A 19829-nucleotide genomic window follows, 5' to 3' on the forward strand; every position below is an offset into this window, starting at 1 on the left:
ATACAGTACTTATACAGGTTTTATTATGTAAGAGCTTATTCACTTAATTATTATTAAAATCCAGAGATGGGAAGTAACAAAATACAAATACCTAATTACTTTGAGTATTTATTACTTTTTACATTTAGTGCCTACATTTTAACATGAACTGTGCTCCTGTTCTCCTCCTTACATTTTAAAAACAGACTGGTTACTTTAAATTTAACATACTTTATCTTTAAGCATTTCTTTTGTATTCTTTCTCACATTTGGGTAGATAATGAAATAAAATGTCACAAATGATGGACAAGTCCACTGAGAACCCCGGCAATGACCCGGTGTCCACCAAGAGCAACGGATCCATCAAGAGCGATGAGAAGACGTCGACTGATGGTGGCATAAATGTGGGCATGATGGAGAAGTTTAGAAGGAGCTTCCGGCTTTCAACACAACCTCTGTCACCTGGTGAGTACCATTGGGGTCTTCATAAAATCTGCTTTCAAACGTAAGCACTGATGGCAAGCTAGGCGGTCTTTCTCTTGTTTAGTCCAGAGGACTGAACGTTCATGTTTCATCTGACCAGTTTTACACCGTGCCTCGTCATTTCATTTTAAATGATGATCACATTTGGCTTATTCTTTGCGCCACACAGCTTTAAATTGCATTTTGGGATGTCACAGTGAACTGTGTTCACAAACAGTGATTTCAGAGAGTAACCTGATCTTGTGCACCAAAAGATTTCTTTCCCAGCTTTTTCAGAGTGAGGGTTGCATTTATTTCCCTAGAGGACCCACATGAAAGCCTGTGTGAAGTCATTCCTCTGAGATGTGGGTGCTATTGTACACACAGTATGTGCAGGTAGAAGGAGAAGTTGTGTGGGGAAAGTGCAGAAAGAGCAAAAAAGAAATCTATCAAGTTGACAGAAGGCAGGCACCATTACATTTTGCGGAAATGTGTCCAACAGTGATGTTTGATTATAGGAGACATGTATTCACAAAGCTCCACACGGCAGATACTTTTAAGGGAACAGTATTGTAATTTGTATATATTTATTTAGTTTTCTTTTGTTCTTTTTAAATATTCTACAAGAAATTTGTGGTGCAGTAAAAATCAGATAAAGATAGCAATGACAGATTTACTTTGACACAAACATAATGTTGGAGCAGGTAATGGATAATAGATATTGATTTGTAAATAATTGAACATGATTAACTTGAGCTAATTATATCATATTATACTACAGTATATTTCTAAATAACACTGGGTATTGTCACTGATTTCTGCAAATGCAAGTTTATGATCACTTGACTTGGATATGTACCGTCAAAACCTTCTAAACCTTGTAAATTAAAAATATTTATTTCCAAATTGTGAACAGATCCTAAAGTAGTTACAATATTTCACTTTGTATTTATCCTGTTGCCATGACATACACAAAGTGAACTAACTTTTTCTCTACAATTAAAAATTCAGTGTAAACTCTCTAGGTATAAAAATAAAGCTGACAATTGTGAGACTAGAAGAAATTCTCTTTCTTGAACTTTCTTGACAGGGGTTTTTTTTGGGGGGGGAGCGTCAGACTACACTGTACACCAATTTAGACAGATGCATAATAAGCAAGCCAATGAGGCAGAAAATAGAGATTTCTGGTGGGAAATTGGTCTCTAAGTACAGTTAGAAAGATCCACGCTTTGTGTTACATCTCGTTGCTAAATCTGTTTACTTGCTCTTTAATTGTTTGGAGTTTTATCTGTTTTGTTGTTGTTTAAATCCATATTTAAAAAACAATTTCAGGATTTAATGAATTAATATCAGATTATTTAAATTAAAATCGATTTGAATTTGGAAATCGTTTTTCTAAACCCACCCGTATTTCTAACTAACTAGCAGCTCATTTTATTTCTATTGATGAAACTTTCTTTAATATAATGCATTTTAGGGTTAAATTGAAAAACATGATATTTGTATGCAAACTAAGATGTCATATTTAACTTGCCCATATATATCATCGCCTATATACCTTTATGTTGTCAGTACAAACACTGGCAGTGAGAAACAATGCACACAAGACTAAAAATCATAGTTTCTAAGCTTTTTTTGTCAATTTCTGAGAAATAAACACATTTTTAGATGATATTGAAGATCTCAGTGGATGTGAGGTAAATTTGAATGAATAGTTAACGTGACCTCACTCTACAGTTTTAGAATTAATTCCAAACTTTTCAAGCTACTATGTTTGCAGACAGAATTGCGTGCATACATGCACACAAACACTATCAAAGACATAATCTCCTTGGCCGAGGTAGAAAAATCAAACAAAACACAAAAAGACTGATAAACTTGTTGGAACATGTCTGTTTGCTAAATGAAGGAATGCCTGGGTCATACATAAGCAGACAAGCGTTCCTCAGGGTTTTCCTTGAGTTAACATTAACTAGTGCTGGTAAACGTACAAAAAAACTCACCTCAAACTTTAAATACAAAAATGGATGATGTAAACACATTGCTCTTTATCCCAGAAATTAATGTCTATTATATTCCATAAAAATGTGATTTTTCCTCCTCATTAATAGTAAATTACCATCTTCCTATTTTTGTGTAGCCTTTAGAATAAACAAGCAGCAAAAACCATTGTCCAATTCTGTTTGCAGTGGAGCATGTCAAAATTTGTGTTACTGTGAGACTTTTCAGTATTCTATGTGTCAAATGTGAAACCATCTTTTGGCCCAGAGTGGATTATGCAATAGGACAATGATCTCATGCACTGCAGCAAATCTGTAACAGAATGGCGATAAGAATCAATGACTTGAATTATCCCAGAAAAATTCCAGAGCTTGAATCCTGTGGCAGGGCCTGTAGAGAGCATCATTGTAAAGAAGGCTGGGCCAAAATTCCTCCACAGTGATGGGGGACTGATAATGTCAAACAGGAAAAGCACCAAATCAAAACAGCTCCATTTAAGACACATCATACTGGAAAAGCCATGGACACACAATCACCCACATAAAGGAAAATAAATTCAGAGTTGGTTTAGCTGGTTTTGTATCGCTCTAACACAGCAAAGACAGTTGTGTTTTTGAAACTAGGGATTAAAGAGTCAGTTTAACAGAAAATCCAGCTTTTACTAATGTGCTGCTCTTACCTCTCTGTCAGGTCTGAGTGCTGGTTCTGCATCCACCTCTACGAAGAGCAACCAGAAAAAATCCAGACCACTAACACGATCAAACACAGGTGAAACTTCTAAACTAACTTCTAACTAATTATGCATCCATCCATCCATCCATCCATCCATCCATCCATCCATCCATCCATCCATCCATCCATCCATCCATCCATCCATCCATCCATCCCTCTGCTTATTCGGGGCCAGGTCGTGGGGGCAGCAGCCTCAGCAGAGAAGCCCAGACCTCCCTCTCTCCAGCCACCTCCTCTTGCTTGTCCGGGAGAACACCAAGGTTTTCTCAGGCCAGCCGAGAGATAGAGGGGCCTCCTCCCGGTCCGACATGCCCGGAACACCTCACCCAGGAGGTACCCAGGAGGCATCCTTGTCAGATACCCAAACTACCTCAACTGGCTCTTTTCGATGTGGAGGAGCAGCGACTCTACTCTGAGCCCCTCCTGGATGGCTGAATGCCTTGCCCTATCTCTAAGGGAGAGGCCAGCCATCCTGTGGAGAAAGCTCATTTGTATATGTGATCTTGTTCTTTCGGTGACTACCAAAACTGTTGACCATAAGTGAGGGTGGGGACATAGATAGTAAATTGAAAACTTCGCTTTTTACGCTCAGCTTTCTCTTCACCACGATGGACTGGTACAGCATTTGCATCACTGCAGCCGCAGCACCAATCCGTCTGTCGATCTCCCACTCCACTCACTCAGCACCCTGGCATATACTTTACCGGGAAGGCTGAGGAGTGTGATCCCCCTTCAGTTGGAGCACACCCTCCAGTCCCCCTCTTTGAAGGACCCCTGCTGTCTCCTTGGAATGCTGTCGAAGCTCTGTCTGAGGTGGGAGTTGAAGATCTTGCAGATGGGATCCTCTTCCACTCCATCACTATCCTTGCCCGCCTCCTAATCCATCTCACAGCCAGGATGGTATCAGTTGACAGCTCAGCACCCATCTTCACCTGACTGTCCAGAACGTATGGCTGCACATCTGATGATACAATTACAAAATCAGCCTGTGCCTTGGGTGTCCTGGTGCCACGTGCACCTATGGACATCCCCTATGTTCAAACATGGTGTTTGTTGTGGTTTGTGTTTTGTGGTTTGGCACAGAAGTCCAGTAACAGAACACTGCTCGGGTTCAGATCTGGCAGGCTGTTCCTCCCAATTACGCCCTTCCAGGTGTCACTGTCATTGCCCACATGAGCGTTGAAGTCTCCCAGTAAGAGAACACAGCTGGAGCACCCTCATGCGCCCTATTCATGAACTCCAGGAAGGCCTGGTATTCTTAACTGTCATTCGGAACACCCTGGCTTGAGCCCCGGTAACCCTATGCTGGGAAGGGTGAACTATTCCCTGGATCTTCTTGTCATATGGGTTTTTGAATCTCTCTTTATCTGGTGCCTCACCCAAGACCAATTTGCCATGCCAGACTCTACCAGGGGACAAAAGCCCCCCAACATCATAGCCCCTGCAATCTCTGGAACACACAAACCCCTCCACCAGGGTAGCGATTCATGGAGGGGCACTCAATGGGCACTAATCTGCTGCTGGAAAAGCCACCACTCCTGCTTCAAGAGCTGCTTGAGGCTCAGGAATGAGCTCTTTGTTATTAAATGCATGTATTCATTTATATGTGACACTTTGGACTTGATGTACAACTAAATGTACATCATTAATTCATGGATTGTTACCCCTGTCCTTACTATAAAAACTCCAAATGTCTTCTGTTAAAAATCCCCATTATCAGCTTTCATATTTAAGATCATGCAGTCATGAAAGAACAAACCAAAGTAGCTAAGATCGGCACACTTGCATATGATATTTTCTCTGTAAAACGTTTATTAAAATGTTCTCTGTAATGTTCTGGTCATTATAATAGACAACAAAACAACAATAATTTTTTTGACACCGAGTTCATAACAAAAAGTGCTGCTGATTTTTGTTTGTTGAAAGAGGAGAAAATAAAAGACCAGAAATTAATGCCTCCAGTCTGTTATTCAAACTACATTAAACTGTCTGCTTTTCTTTTTTAGAACCCAGTATGCCAAAGTTTGATAATACAGTTAATAGACTGAAAGAATCCATTCGTTGGAGACAGAAAAAGCAAGTGCATACACTCCCCTCTGAAGACTTGGAGGAAAAAGGTGGGAAGTACAAATATTTTTTACTGTACTTATTTTTAATTGTCGGATATCTGTGCTTTATTTAAGTATTCCTTTTAACTTTTTACTTTAAAAGATTAACTTTAATACTAGATCAATGATCCTACATACCAGCAATATTTAAATATTAAACTTCTACAAACATTTTTTAGTATTTACATTAACAAAAGTTTGAAAACTTATAAACAAAGTATGTGGACATTAACTTCTCCATGCCAAATCAAAACATAGGCACTAATCTGCCTCTGGAAAAGCCTCCACTCTTTCTAGGATTCTAGGCTTTCCATCAGATTGTTAGGTCCGGCTACAAACTGCATTTGCCATCCGTTGCCATGCCGTCTGGGTGCAAACTGCAGGTACAAGTGTATTATTGAGGTCCACAGGTGATGTTGAGTGACAAGACCTAGTTGCTTCTATTCATTCCAAAGATGTTGTGGTCAGGCCTCTATACATGTTAGCCAGGTGGTTTTGTCAAGAGCTGCTCCGGGCTCAGGAATGAGCCTTTTAAATCAAATAACAGAGTCAGAAGAGCGGATTGAGTGAGGAAGGCTGTTCCACAGTTTGGGTGCAACAACCTCAAAAGCACAAACACCTCTGTTTTTATAATCAAAGCGAGGGACAGTTAGAAGACCCTGGTTAGGGGATCGGAAAGGTCGGTTGCAGTGATAAGGTTTCAGAAGCTCTGCTGTATAAGCAGTGGCCTGTCCATAGAGAGTGTTATGTGTTAGTAACAGAATTTTGCAATATCCCTGAGGTGAAGGAAACAAGTTTGGGTGAGCTTTGAGATGTGAGTTTCAAAATTCAGGTGTTGGTCAAAAATTATAACAAGGTTTTTAGTTTTAGAAGTCATTAGTGAAGGGGCCAATGTACTGACTCGTCTCCTTAGAGAAACTGCCTGGGCCAAGAAGTAGAACCTCAGTTTTACTGAAATTGAGATGAAGTAACTTTGACTACATCCAATTAGTAATGGCAGAGAAGCAGTCACTGAGGGAGGAAAGGCTGTTAAGGTTGTTGAGTTTGTGCCCTCTTCCTTGGAGGGCTCAACCCGGGGTTGTGGTCATGGCCTGTTAAGGGCTCTGTTGGCTCTTAGGTGATGGTTTCCTCGTGGCTGCGTGCAGCGGGGCTAGGGGAGGGTCTGTGCTGACGGACGTGGGTTACTGACCTGGTAGCCTGGCTGCCCCTGGGTGGGTCCGGGGCGGGAGTGGGGTTCTGGGGGTGCTCCATCTCCGGGCTGGGGCCCTGGCTGGGCCTTGGGGGCTTGGGTCCTGGTTGGTCTGTCGCCAGGGTTGTGGGCAGGTGGGTGTATGGGGGCTCAGCCCAGGCGCAGGGTGCCGCCAGTGCATCGAGCCACCTGGGGGGCTCTTCAACTGGTGGGTGAGGCTGTTACATCTTGCAGGAGGTCTCCTCTCTCCAGGAACTCACTCTGCAGGTGGGGGAGATATAGGAGTGTTGGAGGAAGAACTCAGCCTGGGTGTCTATTGTCTTGTGTAGTCTGGAAGATGAGTAGATGACGGGGTGGGTGCAGTTTTCTCTGTGGTGGGGTCGGGTGGGCTGCCCCGGGCTCTGGAGGCTGGGCGGCGCTGCTGAACCCTTGCCCTGGTGGGTTGCAGAGTATGGGGGTGCCTACTGGGGTCAGTGGGGGAGCGGGCCCCAGGGAGGGGCCACTTGCCCCTCCTTTCCTTCCCTCCCCATCTCCAGCTGCCTCCCTCTTCCCGCTCCACCACAGTCACCCACACATGCAGGTCCTTGGGGTAAAGGTGTGTCACCAGGGTGCAGGGGAGGCATCCCCCCCCCTCTGTCCCTCTGTTCTTGCTGCCTGTGCCTCAGTTTTATCCCACAATTTAGACATTCACATTACTCACACTCTCATTAAACATACATATAGGATCTTGGGGGTGGGCACGCTACACAGCATCCAGAAGACCATCAGGGTGTACAACCTCACCCCGTTGCCCACCTCTCAGTTTTAAATACACGTATACATTGAGGGCTATCAGGAGGGGCTATGCGCTTACCTGCTGCTCTCTGGCAGGTAGCTCCATGCCCTCCCGGGATTTAAATGCACCTTAGAACACACATGCATCAACACTACACATGAGCGGGCGGAGGGAGGTTTGGAGTCTTCACACACCCCCGTTCTCTGTTGCCTGTTGGGGTGGGGGTGCTGGGAGGAGGAGTTGGCCGTCCGATTGGGGTCTGGAATGTGGGGCCTCCCTGCTGCTGCAGAGTCGGGGCTGTCTGCTTCTCTCATTTCACCCATTTGGTAAAGTAAATCCGTTGGGCATCTTCCTTTGCCTTTAGACAATAATTCTGATGGCAAAAGAACCAAATGGGACAGGTGAAAAAAAAAGAAAGAAAAAAAAGGTTGTTGAGTTTGACATAAAAGTAAAACTGTGTCATCTGCATAGCAATGTTATGAAAATCCATTAAAATGATTAAGTCGATCGTTCAGGGATGACATATATAAAGAAAACTGGTGCAAGGACTGAGACTTGGGGTGCAGATGAGGACATACGCTGATTCATACAAATTCTGAAGTATCTGTTGTAAAGTATGAAGAAAACCATTTAAGAGCAGTACCAGTAATGCCAACTAAGTTATGTAGTCTGTTAATAAGAGAAGTATTAATACTATTAAAGGCTGCAGATAAGTCAACCAGGAGTAAAATCAAATGTTGAGCAAGTAAAGCTGCTGTCTGTGAAGGTTCTCAGTCATTCATGTCATTATAGTCTAAGGAGCTGGATTTCTTTAAGTTGCTTAAAGACATTTTACTTCTCATCCGAGAAGCTTCTTCAGTTCTAGGGTCAAATGATGGAGAGTCCCAGATTTAAGCCCTGTGGGAGTTTCCCCCCAAAAGGACAGTGGATCCCCTAATGATCCTGTACCTAATCACATAAGCCAAGGTGTGTAGATGGGTGTAGGTCACAGTCAGCCAAGGAAATCACACTATCATGTGATTTCCGGAGGTCAGATGGCCCAGGATGTGAGTGGGCGTTAAGGCGTCTGCAAAGGGATCTCAGGGGGAAAGTGCACATGTAAAGGAAGCTCTTAAAACATGCTGTTGTCCTAATTGGGCTTTCATCAAATCAGCAAAGATGAACAGAAAAGAAGATCAGACACCAACTAGGGAGGATAAGAAAGAAAAACGAAACAACATTGTCATCCTCTATGTAGCCGGTGTATCGGAAAAACTCAGGAGAGTCTTCTCCAAGCACGACATCCCAGGCCCAGCAACACACTCAGACAAAAGCTGGTTCATCCAAAAGACAAAACTCCTAAACACAAACTTAAGAATGTGGTGTATGCTGTAGAGTGTAGCGAGGAATGCCCAGACCTCTACATTGGAGAGACCAAACAGCCACTTCATAAACGCATGGCACAACATAGAAGAGCCACCTCCACGGGACAAAACTCAGCGGTCCATCTGCATCTAAAGGACAAAGGGGCTTAAATCTGGGACTCTCCATCATTTGACCCTAGAACTGAGGAAGCTTCTCAGATGAGAGGTGAAACATCTTCAAGCAACTTAAAGAAGTCCAGACGCTTTTCTTTCCAAGCTCCTTAGATTAAGTAAAGCAGCTTTTTGTATTTAGAAGTGTAAGATTAACATTTATTAGTGATTATGTTGCCCCCTCATTTTCTTGTGAAGCTGAAAAATAAATCTGATGCCTGATCTGATGCCTTCAAATAACATTTTTAACCTGGTGCTTTAAAAAAATATTCAATGTATGCAAAATGGCAAATTTTTGCAAATCTAGAATATTTCCAGGATGTAATTGCTAACTTAACCATGCACTGTAGAAATGAAACCACGTAAATGCCAATATTCATTTATATGTGACACTTTGGACTTACAGTTTTTTGATGGCTGAACAACCAGCATATTAACAACTAAATGTACCTCATTAATGCTTGGATTGTTACCCCTGACCTTACTATAAAAACTCCAAATGACTGTTAAAAAGCTCTATTATCACTTTTCATATTTACAATCATGCAGTCATGAAAGAACAAACCAAAGTGGCTAAAATCTGCACAGGATTTTTTCTCTGTAAAATGTTTAATAAAATGTTCTCTGCAGTGGTCATTATAGTGGACAAAAACAACAACAATAATTTGGCACTGAGTTCATAACAAAAAGCACTGCTGATGTTTGTCCGTGGAAAGGGGAGAAAACCTGCAGTCTGTTATTCAAACTACATTAAAATGTTTGCTTTTCTTTTTTAGAACCTCGTATGCCAAAGTTTGATAATGCATTAAGGAGAATGAGCGGATCTTTTCAATGGAGATGGAAAAGGGAAGTGGATACACTCCCCTCTGAAGACTTGAAGGAGGAAAAAGGTGGGAAGTACAAATGTTTTTTATTTTTTATTTGTTGAACTCCATTTTAATATAGTTGAAAGTTTCATTATAATTGTTTTTCTTATTTTCTTATTATTAATTATTATTATATGCATATAGTACATGTGCAGCATTCATTTCACTCATTAGTAAGATTTGTTTAAGTGTTTAGTGATAAATATCAAACATTTTTTTGATCAGTTTATTTTGTTTTCCAACAAAACTTATTCAGAAACTTCGGTCATGTATTCAAATAGTTATAAAGGTCAGAGGTCCAAAGTTTCAGTAGGAAACAAGTTATAAATAAAAGTGTTTTCCACAGTAAAATTGTGGAACAAAAAAATAATAATGGCTATAAACTCTTCTTCCAACCTGTTTCATCTTTAGGGCTTGAAAACTTGAGAAAGTATCAAAGCAGTTTAACAGAGCCTGGGTGATTCATGTATTAAATAGTACTGATAATTAAAACTGATTTTTCTTTGTTTCTGTCCACCAGTGACTCCTACCTTTGAGGAATACCTTGAAATGCAAGCCTTTTGTGAGGCCACTCAGCAACTGATAGACAGGGAGAAACATCTGTTTTGGGAGACAGCTGAGGCTAACAAGGAAGCAGTAGAAAAGCTTGCTGCAGACCATAAAGCCCTTGAAGAGCGTGTATGGCAGATTCTGCAGCAGAGTCTTTCTCTCAGCAGTGAGGAAGCATCAGTGTCTGCTCTGAAGTCTGCAGTGAAAGCCATCAACCTTGAGGAAGAGCAGGACCAGCTGTGGAAACAAAGATGCCGGACGCCACCAGCCTGGAGGCCCAGTGAGTGGAAGAAGCGCCATGACGAAGTGCTTCAAAAATTAGTAAATGGGCGTATGGATAACCAATCAAGCCCCACTGGTGACCAGGTGAACCAGTCCTCGATCCAGGCAGACATCCAGTCCATGGGCAGGCAGCTGAAGAAGGACCTGCAGTGGGTGGTGGAGAAGGTGAAGAACTGCTACCCACCAGAGATGGACATCTGTAACTTTTATGCAAGACAGTACCATCAAACTTTTAGCGCAAGACTCAAAAAGATTGCAGACTTTGTTCTGGATGACAAGGACTGCAGTTTCCTCCTGCGATGGGTGAAGGAGTTTTATCCAGGGTAAGCCACCAGTTCAATTATTGTTTGAAGTAGCATCTTTCTGTGCCGAAACATGATGATGTCTGTCAGTGTGAGGTCCTTCACTGATCCTTGAAGAATAAATACCTGAACAATTACAGCGTAATTATAGTGAATAATAATACAAATGTAACAGCTAATTTCTTGTTTTCTTAATGTGCTAAATAAAATGACATTTTTGTAGACTAAACACAACTTGGGTTGTTTATAGAAACTCATGTGTTATCTGCTCTGTGTACCAGAATCCTTGAAAAACCTGAGCTGGCCAGTAATATCAATACTGAAGCGCTGGGAAACCTGCTTCCTAACGAGTTACTGAAACCTCTGGAGGAGCAGTACCTCAGCAAACAACAGGTAACACAGTGTGTCTAAGGCGTGTATCCAGTTAATCAGTATGGGCATTGCAGGGCTTAAAGTGAGATTTGCAAATCCAGCATCAAAGAGTTGCTGATTTTGGTGGATGGTTTTTTTAGACATAATATTGTAGATGTAATTGTTACTGTCAGTAATTAAATCTTTACACATGAAAGCAGTTTAAAAGTGGCAGCTGTGTGTTGTTGTGTGTTTAGAGCGACCTGATGATTTATATTGACCGAGTATTGGATGAAGCAAAGAAAGAGTGGGATCAAGGAAAGGAGCCGACAAGAGATGATGGTTGCTACGCCAGTCCTGTGGCCTATGATGTCATCCAGGTAGAGTTGCCATAGAGTTGCTACAACTTGATATAAAAGAGGCTGAAATCAGTGCTTTTATAAAAATGTATTAATATAAATTGAAAGGCGTCACTTGTGGTGGCCAACTTCAAGGATCCTTATAGTGAGTCATGCATTTGTTGACTTGTAATTGTTGACTGTAGTGACCGACCTGACACACTGCATCATGTTGAGGAGTGTTTATTGCAAATCATTTGCTTGTTGACAGGTACGGCACCCACTTCACCTGCTTTCCTGCTGGTCTCCAGCTCACACACCCCTCATCTTAGGACTCTGGCTTCATTATTTACAAAAAGAGAAACCTCATTAGTTAAATCCCTGACACCTCAAGGGGGATGGAGGGACCTCCATCCCCCTTGAGCTCACTGCCACACTCCTCCCCTGCAGTTGAGCCAGGGACCTCACCTCCGCCACATTGACCATTGTGAGAGGCTTTGAATAAATTGCCATATCAGAACTGTGCAATAAAATTGTTGTGGTGAAGTAATGACATAGCATTGTTTTGATTATAGGAGAACAACATGTGCAAAATGACATTTACTCTGTTATCCACTTTCCAAAGAAGTGCAGACAAATATTTTCCAGCCTGCTGCACATATTAACCAAACTGAAAAAGACTTTGAGAAACTTTGAGAAAAAGATTAACAAACAAGGAAGACAATAGTTTTTGTTTGGGTCATTTATAGAAACTCATTTACTGTCAGATCAGAGTCACACTTTCAAACCCTCCCATGGTTCTGTAGCTTAATCACTTGGGTTAGTCACTAACATTGTAAAGCACTGGGTTTGGTTCCTGCTGTTAGTTTAACTGGATCTGAAAATGATGGAAGTGCATTGCTGTGTAAAGTGCTTTGACTACTTAAAACTGCCACTGATTTGCCAATCCATTTGTCTTCAGTTTATCAACGGCATCGTGACATCAGCACATATAACTGTAAGAGACCCGCACAAGGCCCAGAAAATAACATCCAACCTGACAGACTTCATGCAGAGGTAACAAGGCTTCACAAGGCTGTCTTTTAAATGTTTAAAAATACATTTTAGTTTTATTTTTGTTAATATCAAGACAATAAAAGTGAAAACTGTTTTTAATCTTCTGCAGGTATCAAAATTTTCATGAAGACATCATTAAGCAAAACAAGCCGCACAGCAAAGCTTTCATAAAGGCAAACCTCAGCTGTGTCGAACAGTTCAGGTATGTTTCTGATCCTGATCCTGATTTTACCTTCATCATAACAATCAAATACGTCACTGTGAGCTAATGTGTCTTGTGTGGTCTGTCTAAAGGGACTTCCTTGTGGACCGCAATCTGTTCCCAGAGGATGTGCGGGAAAACTGTTTGCCGGTCCTGACTGAGATGAAACAGTCTGCATACACTTATTTATTAACTCCTGTGCACAAGATCCTCAAAGTAAGTTCTTTACAACTGCAGATATCAATAATCCTCAGGATTAAATCTTAATATCCTAATAGGGGGCGATCGTGGCTTAAGAGTTGGGAGTTCGCCTTGTAATCGGAAGGTTGCAGGTTCGAGCCCCGGCTCGGACAGTCTCGGTCGTTGTGTCCTTGGGCAAGACACTTCACCCGTTGCCTACCACCTGGTGGTGGTCAGAGGGCCCGGTGGCGCCAGTGTCCGGCAGCCTCGCCTCTGTCAGTGTGCCCCAGGGTGGCTGTGGCTACAACGTAGCTTGCCATCACCAGTATGGGTGAATGACTGGATATGTAAAGCGCTTTGGGGTCCTTAGGGACTAGAAAAGCGCTATATAAATACACGCCATTTACCATATGTTTTAATCAAAGATTTTTAAAAATGTGTTATTTGTTCCTCACACAGCCACACTACAAGAAGGTGGGAACCAGTGACTGGCTGAAGAAGAACACGTTTGAGAAGCTGCTGAATAGCACTGAAGAAGAGCTTCAACAACTTCAGGGTTCGAGTCAGTCCTCTTACCAGGTAAAAGGATGAAACTTTATAATGGATTGAATGGCCATTATTGCCTTCATTGTCAACTTTTTAGTAAAAGGATTATGATGCGCTCTGACTACTTATATACTTGGGCTAAATTCAGGAGCTGATTGGTCAGCTTCACCAGGAAGTGACAGAAGAATATGTCCGGAGGCTCCTAAAAGGAGAGGTCAAACTGAAGGACAGCAATCAGCAGCAGAAGGCTTACGAGACTGTGAAAGAAAATGCAGAGAAACTGCACGAGCTGTTTGCCAAAATGGTGAGACTTACCTTCACTGCACACTTTAGCTGAGACATGAATAAAACCCAAAAGTGATCAGATTTCTGCTGAGCTGTGGAAAAAATAAGAATAAGAATCAACTGCATTTCACATTTGTTTTGGAAGTTTTGATTAAAAGTTCTATAAAATTAAAAAAGGAAGCCAGAGGAGTTGGCTAAAATGTCAACCTCCAAGGATATAGAAGAAATGGAATGGAAAACCTGACTCATTCCTTAAAAACAAAGGTATTGACTCATAGAAAATGATGGACCAACAGTCAATATATAAGTTAGATGATGCGTGCCCTTGTCATAAAGATTTTTAAATTACAGATTTTTATCTGTAGCTAATAAATTAGTATTTTATATGAACATTTTACATGGAGTAAAACATGGTAGAAATGAAGAAAAAAAAACATTTAAGGACAACTGGACTGTAGTTACAAATGTATCAAAGATCTGACCACTGGTTGATGACTACGTGGTGCATAAATAAAGACAATATTCAAATACATCATCGACCTTGGAAACTCCAGTGCAATAACTCCAGCTGTGTTGATTAGAGCTTTGGGAAACTTGCAGACTAAACTGACATCACTGATTTGTCTTCACAGGGATCCAAACAAGACTGGTTAAAGGAAATCCTGACCAAGATCGCAGAAGTGCTAAAACTCCAAGATATTCCTGCCATACAGATGCAAATCGTTTCACTAGGATCTGCTTATCCCGACCTCAGGTAACTTTTGAATTGACTCAGAAATTATTTACTTCATACAAAAACAACTGTACTTTTTATTGATAGGTGAGGAGGAATAGGAAGTAGACTGAGCCAAACATCTCAGTTGGTTTCAGATGTTTCTTCTCAGCATTCATGGAAATTAAAACATGCTGGCATGAGAGAGCATTGTGTGCAGATGAAGTCAATAATGCTGTTAATTAGAGTGAAAAGAAAGATTTTCTTCCAAATGTGGCACCGGAAACCCAACTGTATAGACCTCTTATTTCTAACCTTAAAGGAAAAGGAGAAAGGGAATCAGGGGACATAAACACTGCTGTTGATAGCACTCACATATAGACTGTCTGTGTGACTGAATGTACCAACACCACAGAAGTGTGTGATTTTATGGGGCGTTATTTGGTAAAACTAGTGGAAACCTGGAATTCACATACATGTAGGCACATATCAGTGTCACCAATACGAGTTCCAATTACTGTTGTATTTAAAACAGAACTGACACATTTTCCTCCTTTACTTTTTTCAGTAGTTTAAATAGGTGTGGTTATGTGTTACTGACAGCTATTAGGAAGAATGTGTGTCAGGGGAAGGAAACTGGTTACACACAGAAAAAGGCGTAACATGGCAATTAGAAACTAGTCAGGATGGGATCAGTGTCATCCATCCATCCATCCATCCATCCATCCATCCATCTTCTTCCGCCTATCCTGGGCCGGGTTGCAGGGACAGCAGCCTAAGCAGAGAAGCCCAGACCTCCCTCTTCCCAGCCACTTCCTCCAGCTTGTCCGGGGGAACACCAAGGCGTTCCCAGGCCAACCGAGAGATATAATCTCTCCAGCGTGTCCTGGGTCTGCCCCGGGGCCTCCCCAGGGACATGTCTGGAACACCTCACCCAGGAGGCGCCCAGGAGACATCCTTATCACATGCCTGAACCACCTCAGCTGGCTCCTTTCGATATGGAGGAGCAGCGGCCGAACCTCTCACCCTATCTCTAAGGGAGAGGCCAGCCACCCTTGGGAGGAAGTTCATTTCCTCCACTTATATCCGCGATCTCGTTCTTTAAGTCACTACCCACAACTCGGGACCATAGGTGAAGGTGGGGATGTAGATCAACCGTTAAATGGAGAGCTTCCCTTTTTCACTCAGCTCTCTCTGCACCACAACAGACCAGTGCAGCGTCTGCATCAATGCAGCCGCAGAACTAATCCATCTGTTGATCTCCCACTCCCTTCTCCCATCCCAGTATCTCAAGACCTCGAGATACTTAAACTCTTCCACCTGGGGCAGGAACTTGTCCCTGACGTGGAGTGGACACTCCTCCCTTTTCCGGCTGAGGACCATGGCCTCACATTTGGAGGTGCTGATTCTCATTCCCACCGCTTTACACTCGGCTGCAAACTGTTCCAGTGTGAGGGCATCGCCTGATAAAGCCAACAGAACCACATCATCTGTGAAAAGCAGAGATGAGATTTTGAGACTACCCAGGTGAAATACTTCTGCCACTTGGCTATGCCTGGAAATTCTGTCCATAAAAATTATGAACAGAATCATTGACAAAGGGCAGCCCTGGTGAACCCATCACCCACCGACAACTAGTCCGATTTATTGCCAGCTATGCAGAGTACGCTCTTGCCACGGTTGTATAAGGATCGAATGGCCCGTAGCAATGGGCCAAACACCCAATACTCACAGAGCACCTCCCACAGGACACTCCGAGGGACACGGTCGAATGCCTTCTCCAAGTCCGCAAAATACATGTAGACTGGTTGGGCAAACTCCCATTCACCCTTAAGTATCATTAAGAGGATAAAGAGCTGGTCCTGTATTCCACGACCGAGACGAAAACCGCATTGTTCCTCCTGTATCCAATGTTTGACGAATGGACAGACTCTCCTTTCCAGCACCCTAGCATTGACTTTCCCTAGCATTGACCTTCCCACCAAGGCCTATAGTTGGAACACACCCTCCGGTCCCCTTTCTTAAAGATGGGAACCACCATCCCAGTGTGCCAATCATGAGGTACCGCCGTTCCTCCCAATCACGCCCCTCCAGGTCTCATTTTCATTGCCCACATGAGCATTGAAGTCTCCCAGTAGGACAACAAAGTCCCCAGGCAATCATCATAAACATAATCATGAAACACAATATACATTTTTTTTAACCCTTTCTTCTTTGTGTCCCCATCAGTGAAAAACATGTCTCGGCTCTGCTCAAACTCAAAGCAAACCTCTCCAAAGCCGACAAGAAAACTATCAAAACCACAGTGCTGGACATACTGACAGAGAGCCATACTAATGCTGAAACCCGGACGTTTTTCTCCAAAGTTGAAGTGATGAGCCGTTCATTTGCTTTTCAGAATATCACTGACTGAAAGTTGGGTTGCAGAGTGTATTATATTGTGTGATAGATAAGATGGAGTGAATGCTAGTGTTTTTAGTCTGTCTGTAAAGATGTACAAACTGACTGCCATGGACAATTCTCCATGTATTTTTTCTTGTTGTCTGTTAGTGTTTTTCAACCTTTTTGTTGACTTGAGCAACAGTGAGTGTTAGCCTAAGTGTTTCTTTCTATTTAGTTAATTATTATTTTGAAAGATCATGACTTATGTGGAAACACTTCCTCCTTGGACCTCAGACACTGTTATTCAATTTTCTACAGTTAAACTTTCTTCTAAATTTTTGTCTTAGAGGTGCAGGCTTCTCTCTTAAAACATTGTCACCACGTGCTCTGCTTCACTTGGAGGTAAACATAGTCTTGTACACAGAAATGGGGGCGAGGAAATGTGCAGATTGGTTCCAAATGCTTTTGATTTACTAGCATAGGCACATTGGTGACATCAAAATAGGCTGGCATGCACGTTTCACAAATCTAACAGTAATTTTTCGTGTGGACTTGTTTATGTATTAGTAAATGAGGCCCATTGTCTCCACCATGTTTCATAGATAATGTGGTAGTGAAATGGATCTCAAGCTGTTTCTCTCCTTCTCCTGACTTTCTCTTCCCATGTTTCTTAAGTTACAAGTTAATCTTGGTTTCATCTTTTCAAAGATAGTTTTTCGAAACCTGTGCTAGGTGTTCTAGATGTTTTCTTGCAAAGTCTAATCTGACCTTCTTGTTCTTCAGCGTATCCTCATGTTTGCACCTTGTTGTAAACCCTGTATATTTACAAGGTTGACTTCATACTGTCAAGTGAAAGCATCACTTGACAGGAACACACTTACCTCTCCAAGAGGGAACTTGTTCCTGACTTGTCCAGATGTTGAGAAGTTTTTCATAAGCAAAGAAAGAATTCTGTTATCATCCACTTTAGTTTTCTTCTTTGGTCTTTCAGACCTTTCAGTGTTGCTGAGCTGGTTGGAGCATTCATTCTTCTTATGAATAAATCAGATTGTTGATTTGGCCATTTCTAGTCAAGTTTTTGCTGTCTCAGATGGGTTTATTTTGATTTTTGAGTCTAATCACACCCTCTTTCACTGGCATCAACATCTCTTTAGACCTCATGACCACATTCCAGTGAAAAAATATAAACTCCAGATCTTTTATCTGCTTAAACTGTCATGGAAAAATCATGGAACAGACCTCACCTAATCATGAAAATACTTATCAGTCAGTATGTAATTTATTTTTAATCAAATCATTTTGTAATTTTACAAAGAGTCAAACAGAGCATAAGCATGGTGTTATACTTTAATTTGCATTTAAGCACGAAAGAAGACATTTAAAGTCTTATGCAACATTTAGCGATATTTGCAAGTTCTTTCTTTGGTTAAAAAATACAAATTAATTGACTAAACACAAACTGAGTTAGCTTACATTTAAAACCAAGAAACTTTTCAACATTCGTTCATCATAATACAACAACAAGTACTGTTGTTTTTATGTCATGGTGAACTCAGACACACATCCTTTATACCACAGCAACATTTATGACCCTGGATAATAATAAATCTACTGGAAGTGCAGGGCCACCTTAGTGTTTCCTATTTTCCTATTACTGTATTAGATGCTGCTGAAATCACAGAAACCATGTGTTGTAACAAAATGGATAAATAATACCCTGAAGCGCTGGAACATTGTTTCACATTTAACCTTTGGGTAAATAGTGAAGTTTTCATTTTGATATTATCCAATAGTTTTGTAAGAATAGAACAGAATAGAATAGAATACTACAATATAAGGTACTGCTTTAAAAAAAATACACAACCACTGAAAGAAGTCAGAATTTCTACAATTTATGTTTGTTTCTTGGTTTGTGCAAGTTAGTACTGAATAATTCTTTGTTCTTGTATATGTACCAGAAGATAAATGGTAATATTGTGTTGACAGTAAAGTAACAAAACACACTGTTTAAAAATATTATATTTGTCCTGTGATGTTTTACACGCTATTGTTTGACATCAGAAAAAGAAAAACGACATATTTCACATATTTCAATGACATGTCAATCTCAAGGAAACCAGACATATAGCTGTCAAAGTCATTTCTCAGGTAAAAATATTTTAATGTGTATTATTATTATTATTATTATTATTATTATCATTATTATTTATTTTGTATTTTGCATAAGTGGCTTAAGCTGGGGTTTTTTTCAGTTTTTGTGATTGTAGCTAAGAAGATTTAAACATTGCTTTACTGAAATGCATATATGGTAATACCAATAAAAGGCCACTATATCCACTAAGCAATTGATTCACTTTTTTTTTTTTTAACCCTACTCCACTCACACTTAGTCACTTATTTCGACTGGAAATGTCTTCTTTTCCTGAAGCGAATATCTGTAATGATGTGCATAAAAACAGCCCTTGGAAAAAAAAAAAAGCTCAAATGTTGAACTTTTTTTTTTTTTTTACTCAAATAGGTATGGACAAACACTCAACCACAGCGCCAGCAGTGTTTGGGCTGAAACAAATACAGCACACAACGCCCTCTAGTGGACATAAATGTCGGATTTGGTTTTATTACAACTTGTTTACATTTACCTGCCTCCCCAGTATATAAGTGGTAACCAGACTGAGTCAGATATTTTCTCTAACGTCTCCTATTGTTAAATATTGCACAGGCAGTTTTCCTTCTTTACATCTTTAAGAAGGTAGTAGAGAGGAAAAAAGTACAACTCATCTGTTGCAGGAGTTTTTTTTCTATCTGTTATGATACCTATTGTTGTATATCATTCTTAAGCACCCAATGCAACACAGCCACAGGTGAGCTCAGACCCTTTTTAGAGGTCCCATTAAAAAAAAAAAAATCCTTAAATTTAATCACAGCACCCCTAAAAGTAACTATAGTAATAGTCAGCTGGCATATCGCCAGTTGCCAGAAAATGAGCTACTTTATTGTTTCAGTTTGTTAAAGATTTCT

The 19829-nt window shown here is 41.1% G+C and overlaps 1 protein-coding gene across 1 annotated transcript; it reads left to right on the forward strand.

Moving 5' to 3' along the window:
• The first annotated feature begins 260 nt into the window (after positions 1-260).
• On the forward strand, positions 261-19143 carry LOC116331034 (tumor necrosis factor alpha-induced protein 2-like). Its single transcript, XM_039603019.1, has 14 exons — positions 261-444; positions 3133-3210; positions 5181-5291; positions 9537-9650; positions 10147-10780; positions 11041-11152; positions 11368-11490; positions 12410-12504; positions 12614-12706; positions 12799-12922; positions 13346-13465; positions 13581-13736; positions 14350-14471; positions 16659-19143. Exons 1-14 carry the CDS (start codon positions 270-272, stop codon positions 16840-16842), a joined length of 2241 nt encoding a protein of 746 aa, XP_039458953.1. The 5' UTR covers positions 261-269; the 3' UTR covers positions 16843-19143.
• The last annotated feature ends 686 nt before the right edge of the window (positions 19144-19829 follow it).

This window comes from Oreochromis aureus, linkage group 19, assembly GCF_013358895.1.
Source record: "Oreochromis aureus strain Israel breed Guangdong linkage group 19, ZZ_aureus, whole genome shotgun sequence".
Taxonomy (NCBI): domain Eukaryota; kingdom Metazoa; phylum Chordata; class Actinopteri; order Cichliformes; family Cichlidae; genus Oreochromis; species Oreochromis aureus.

What these genes read in the sequence shown, in the direction of transcription:
- LOC116331034 (XM_039603019.1), top strand. Translation starts at nt 270, where the DNA reads ATGTCACAAATGATGGACAAGTCCACTGAGAACCCCGGCAATGACCCG. An exon ending in AGCTGTGTCGAACAGTTCAG is followed by an intron (nt 12,707 to 12,798) that starts GTATGTTTCTGA and finishes GTCTGTCTAAAG; the next exon opens with GGACTTCCTTGTGGACCGCA. An exon ending in TCTGCTTATCCCGACCTCAG is followed by an intron (nt 14,472 to 16,658) that starts GTAACTTTTGAA and finishes TGTCCCCATCAG; the next exon opens with TGAAAAACATGTCTCGGCTC.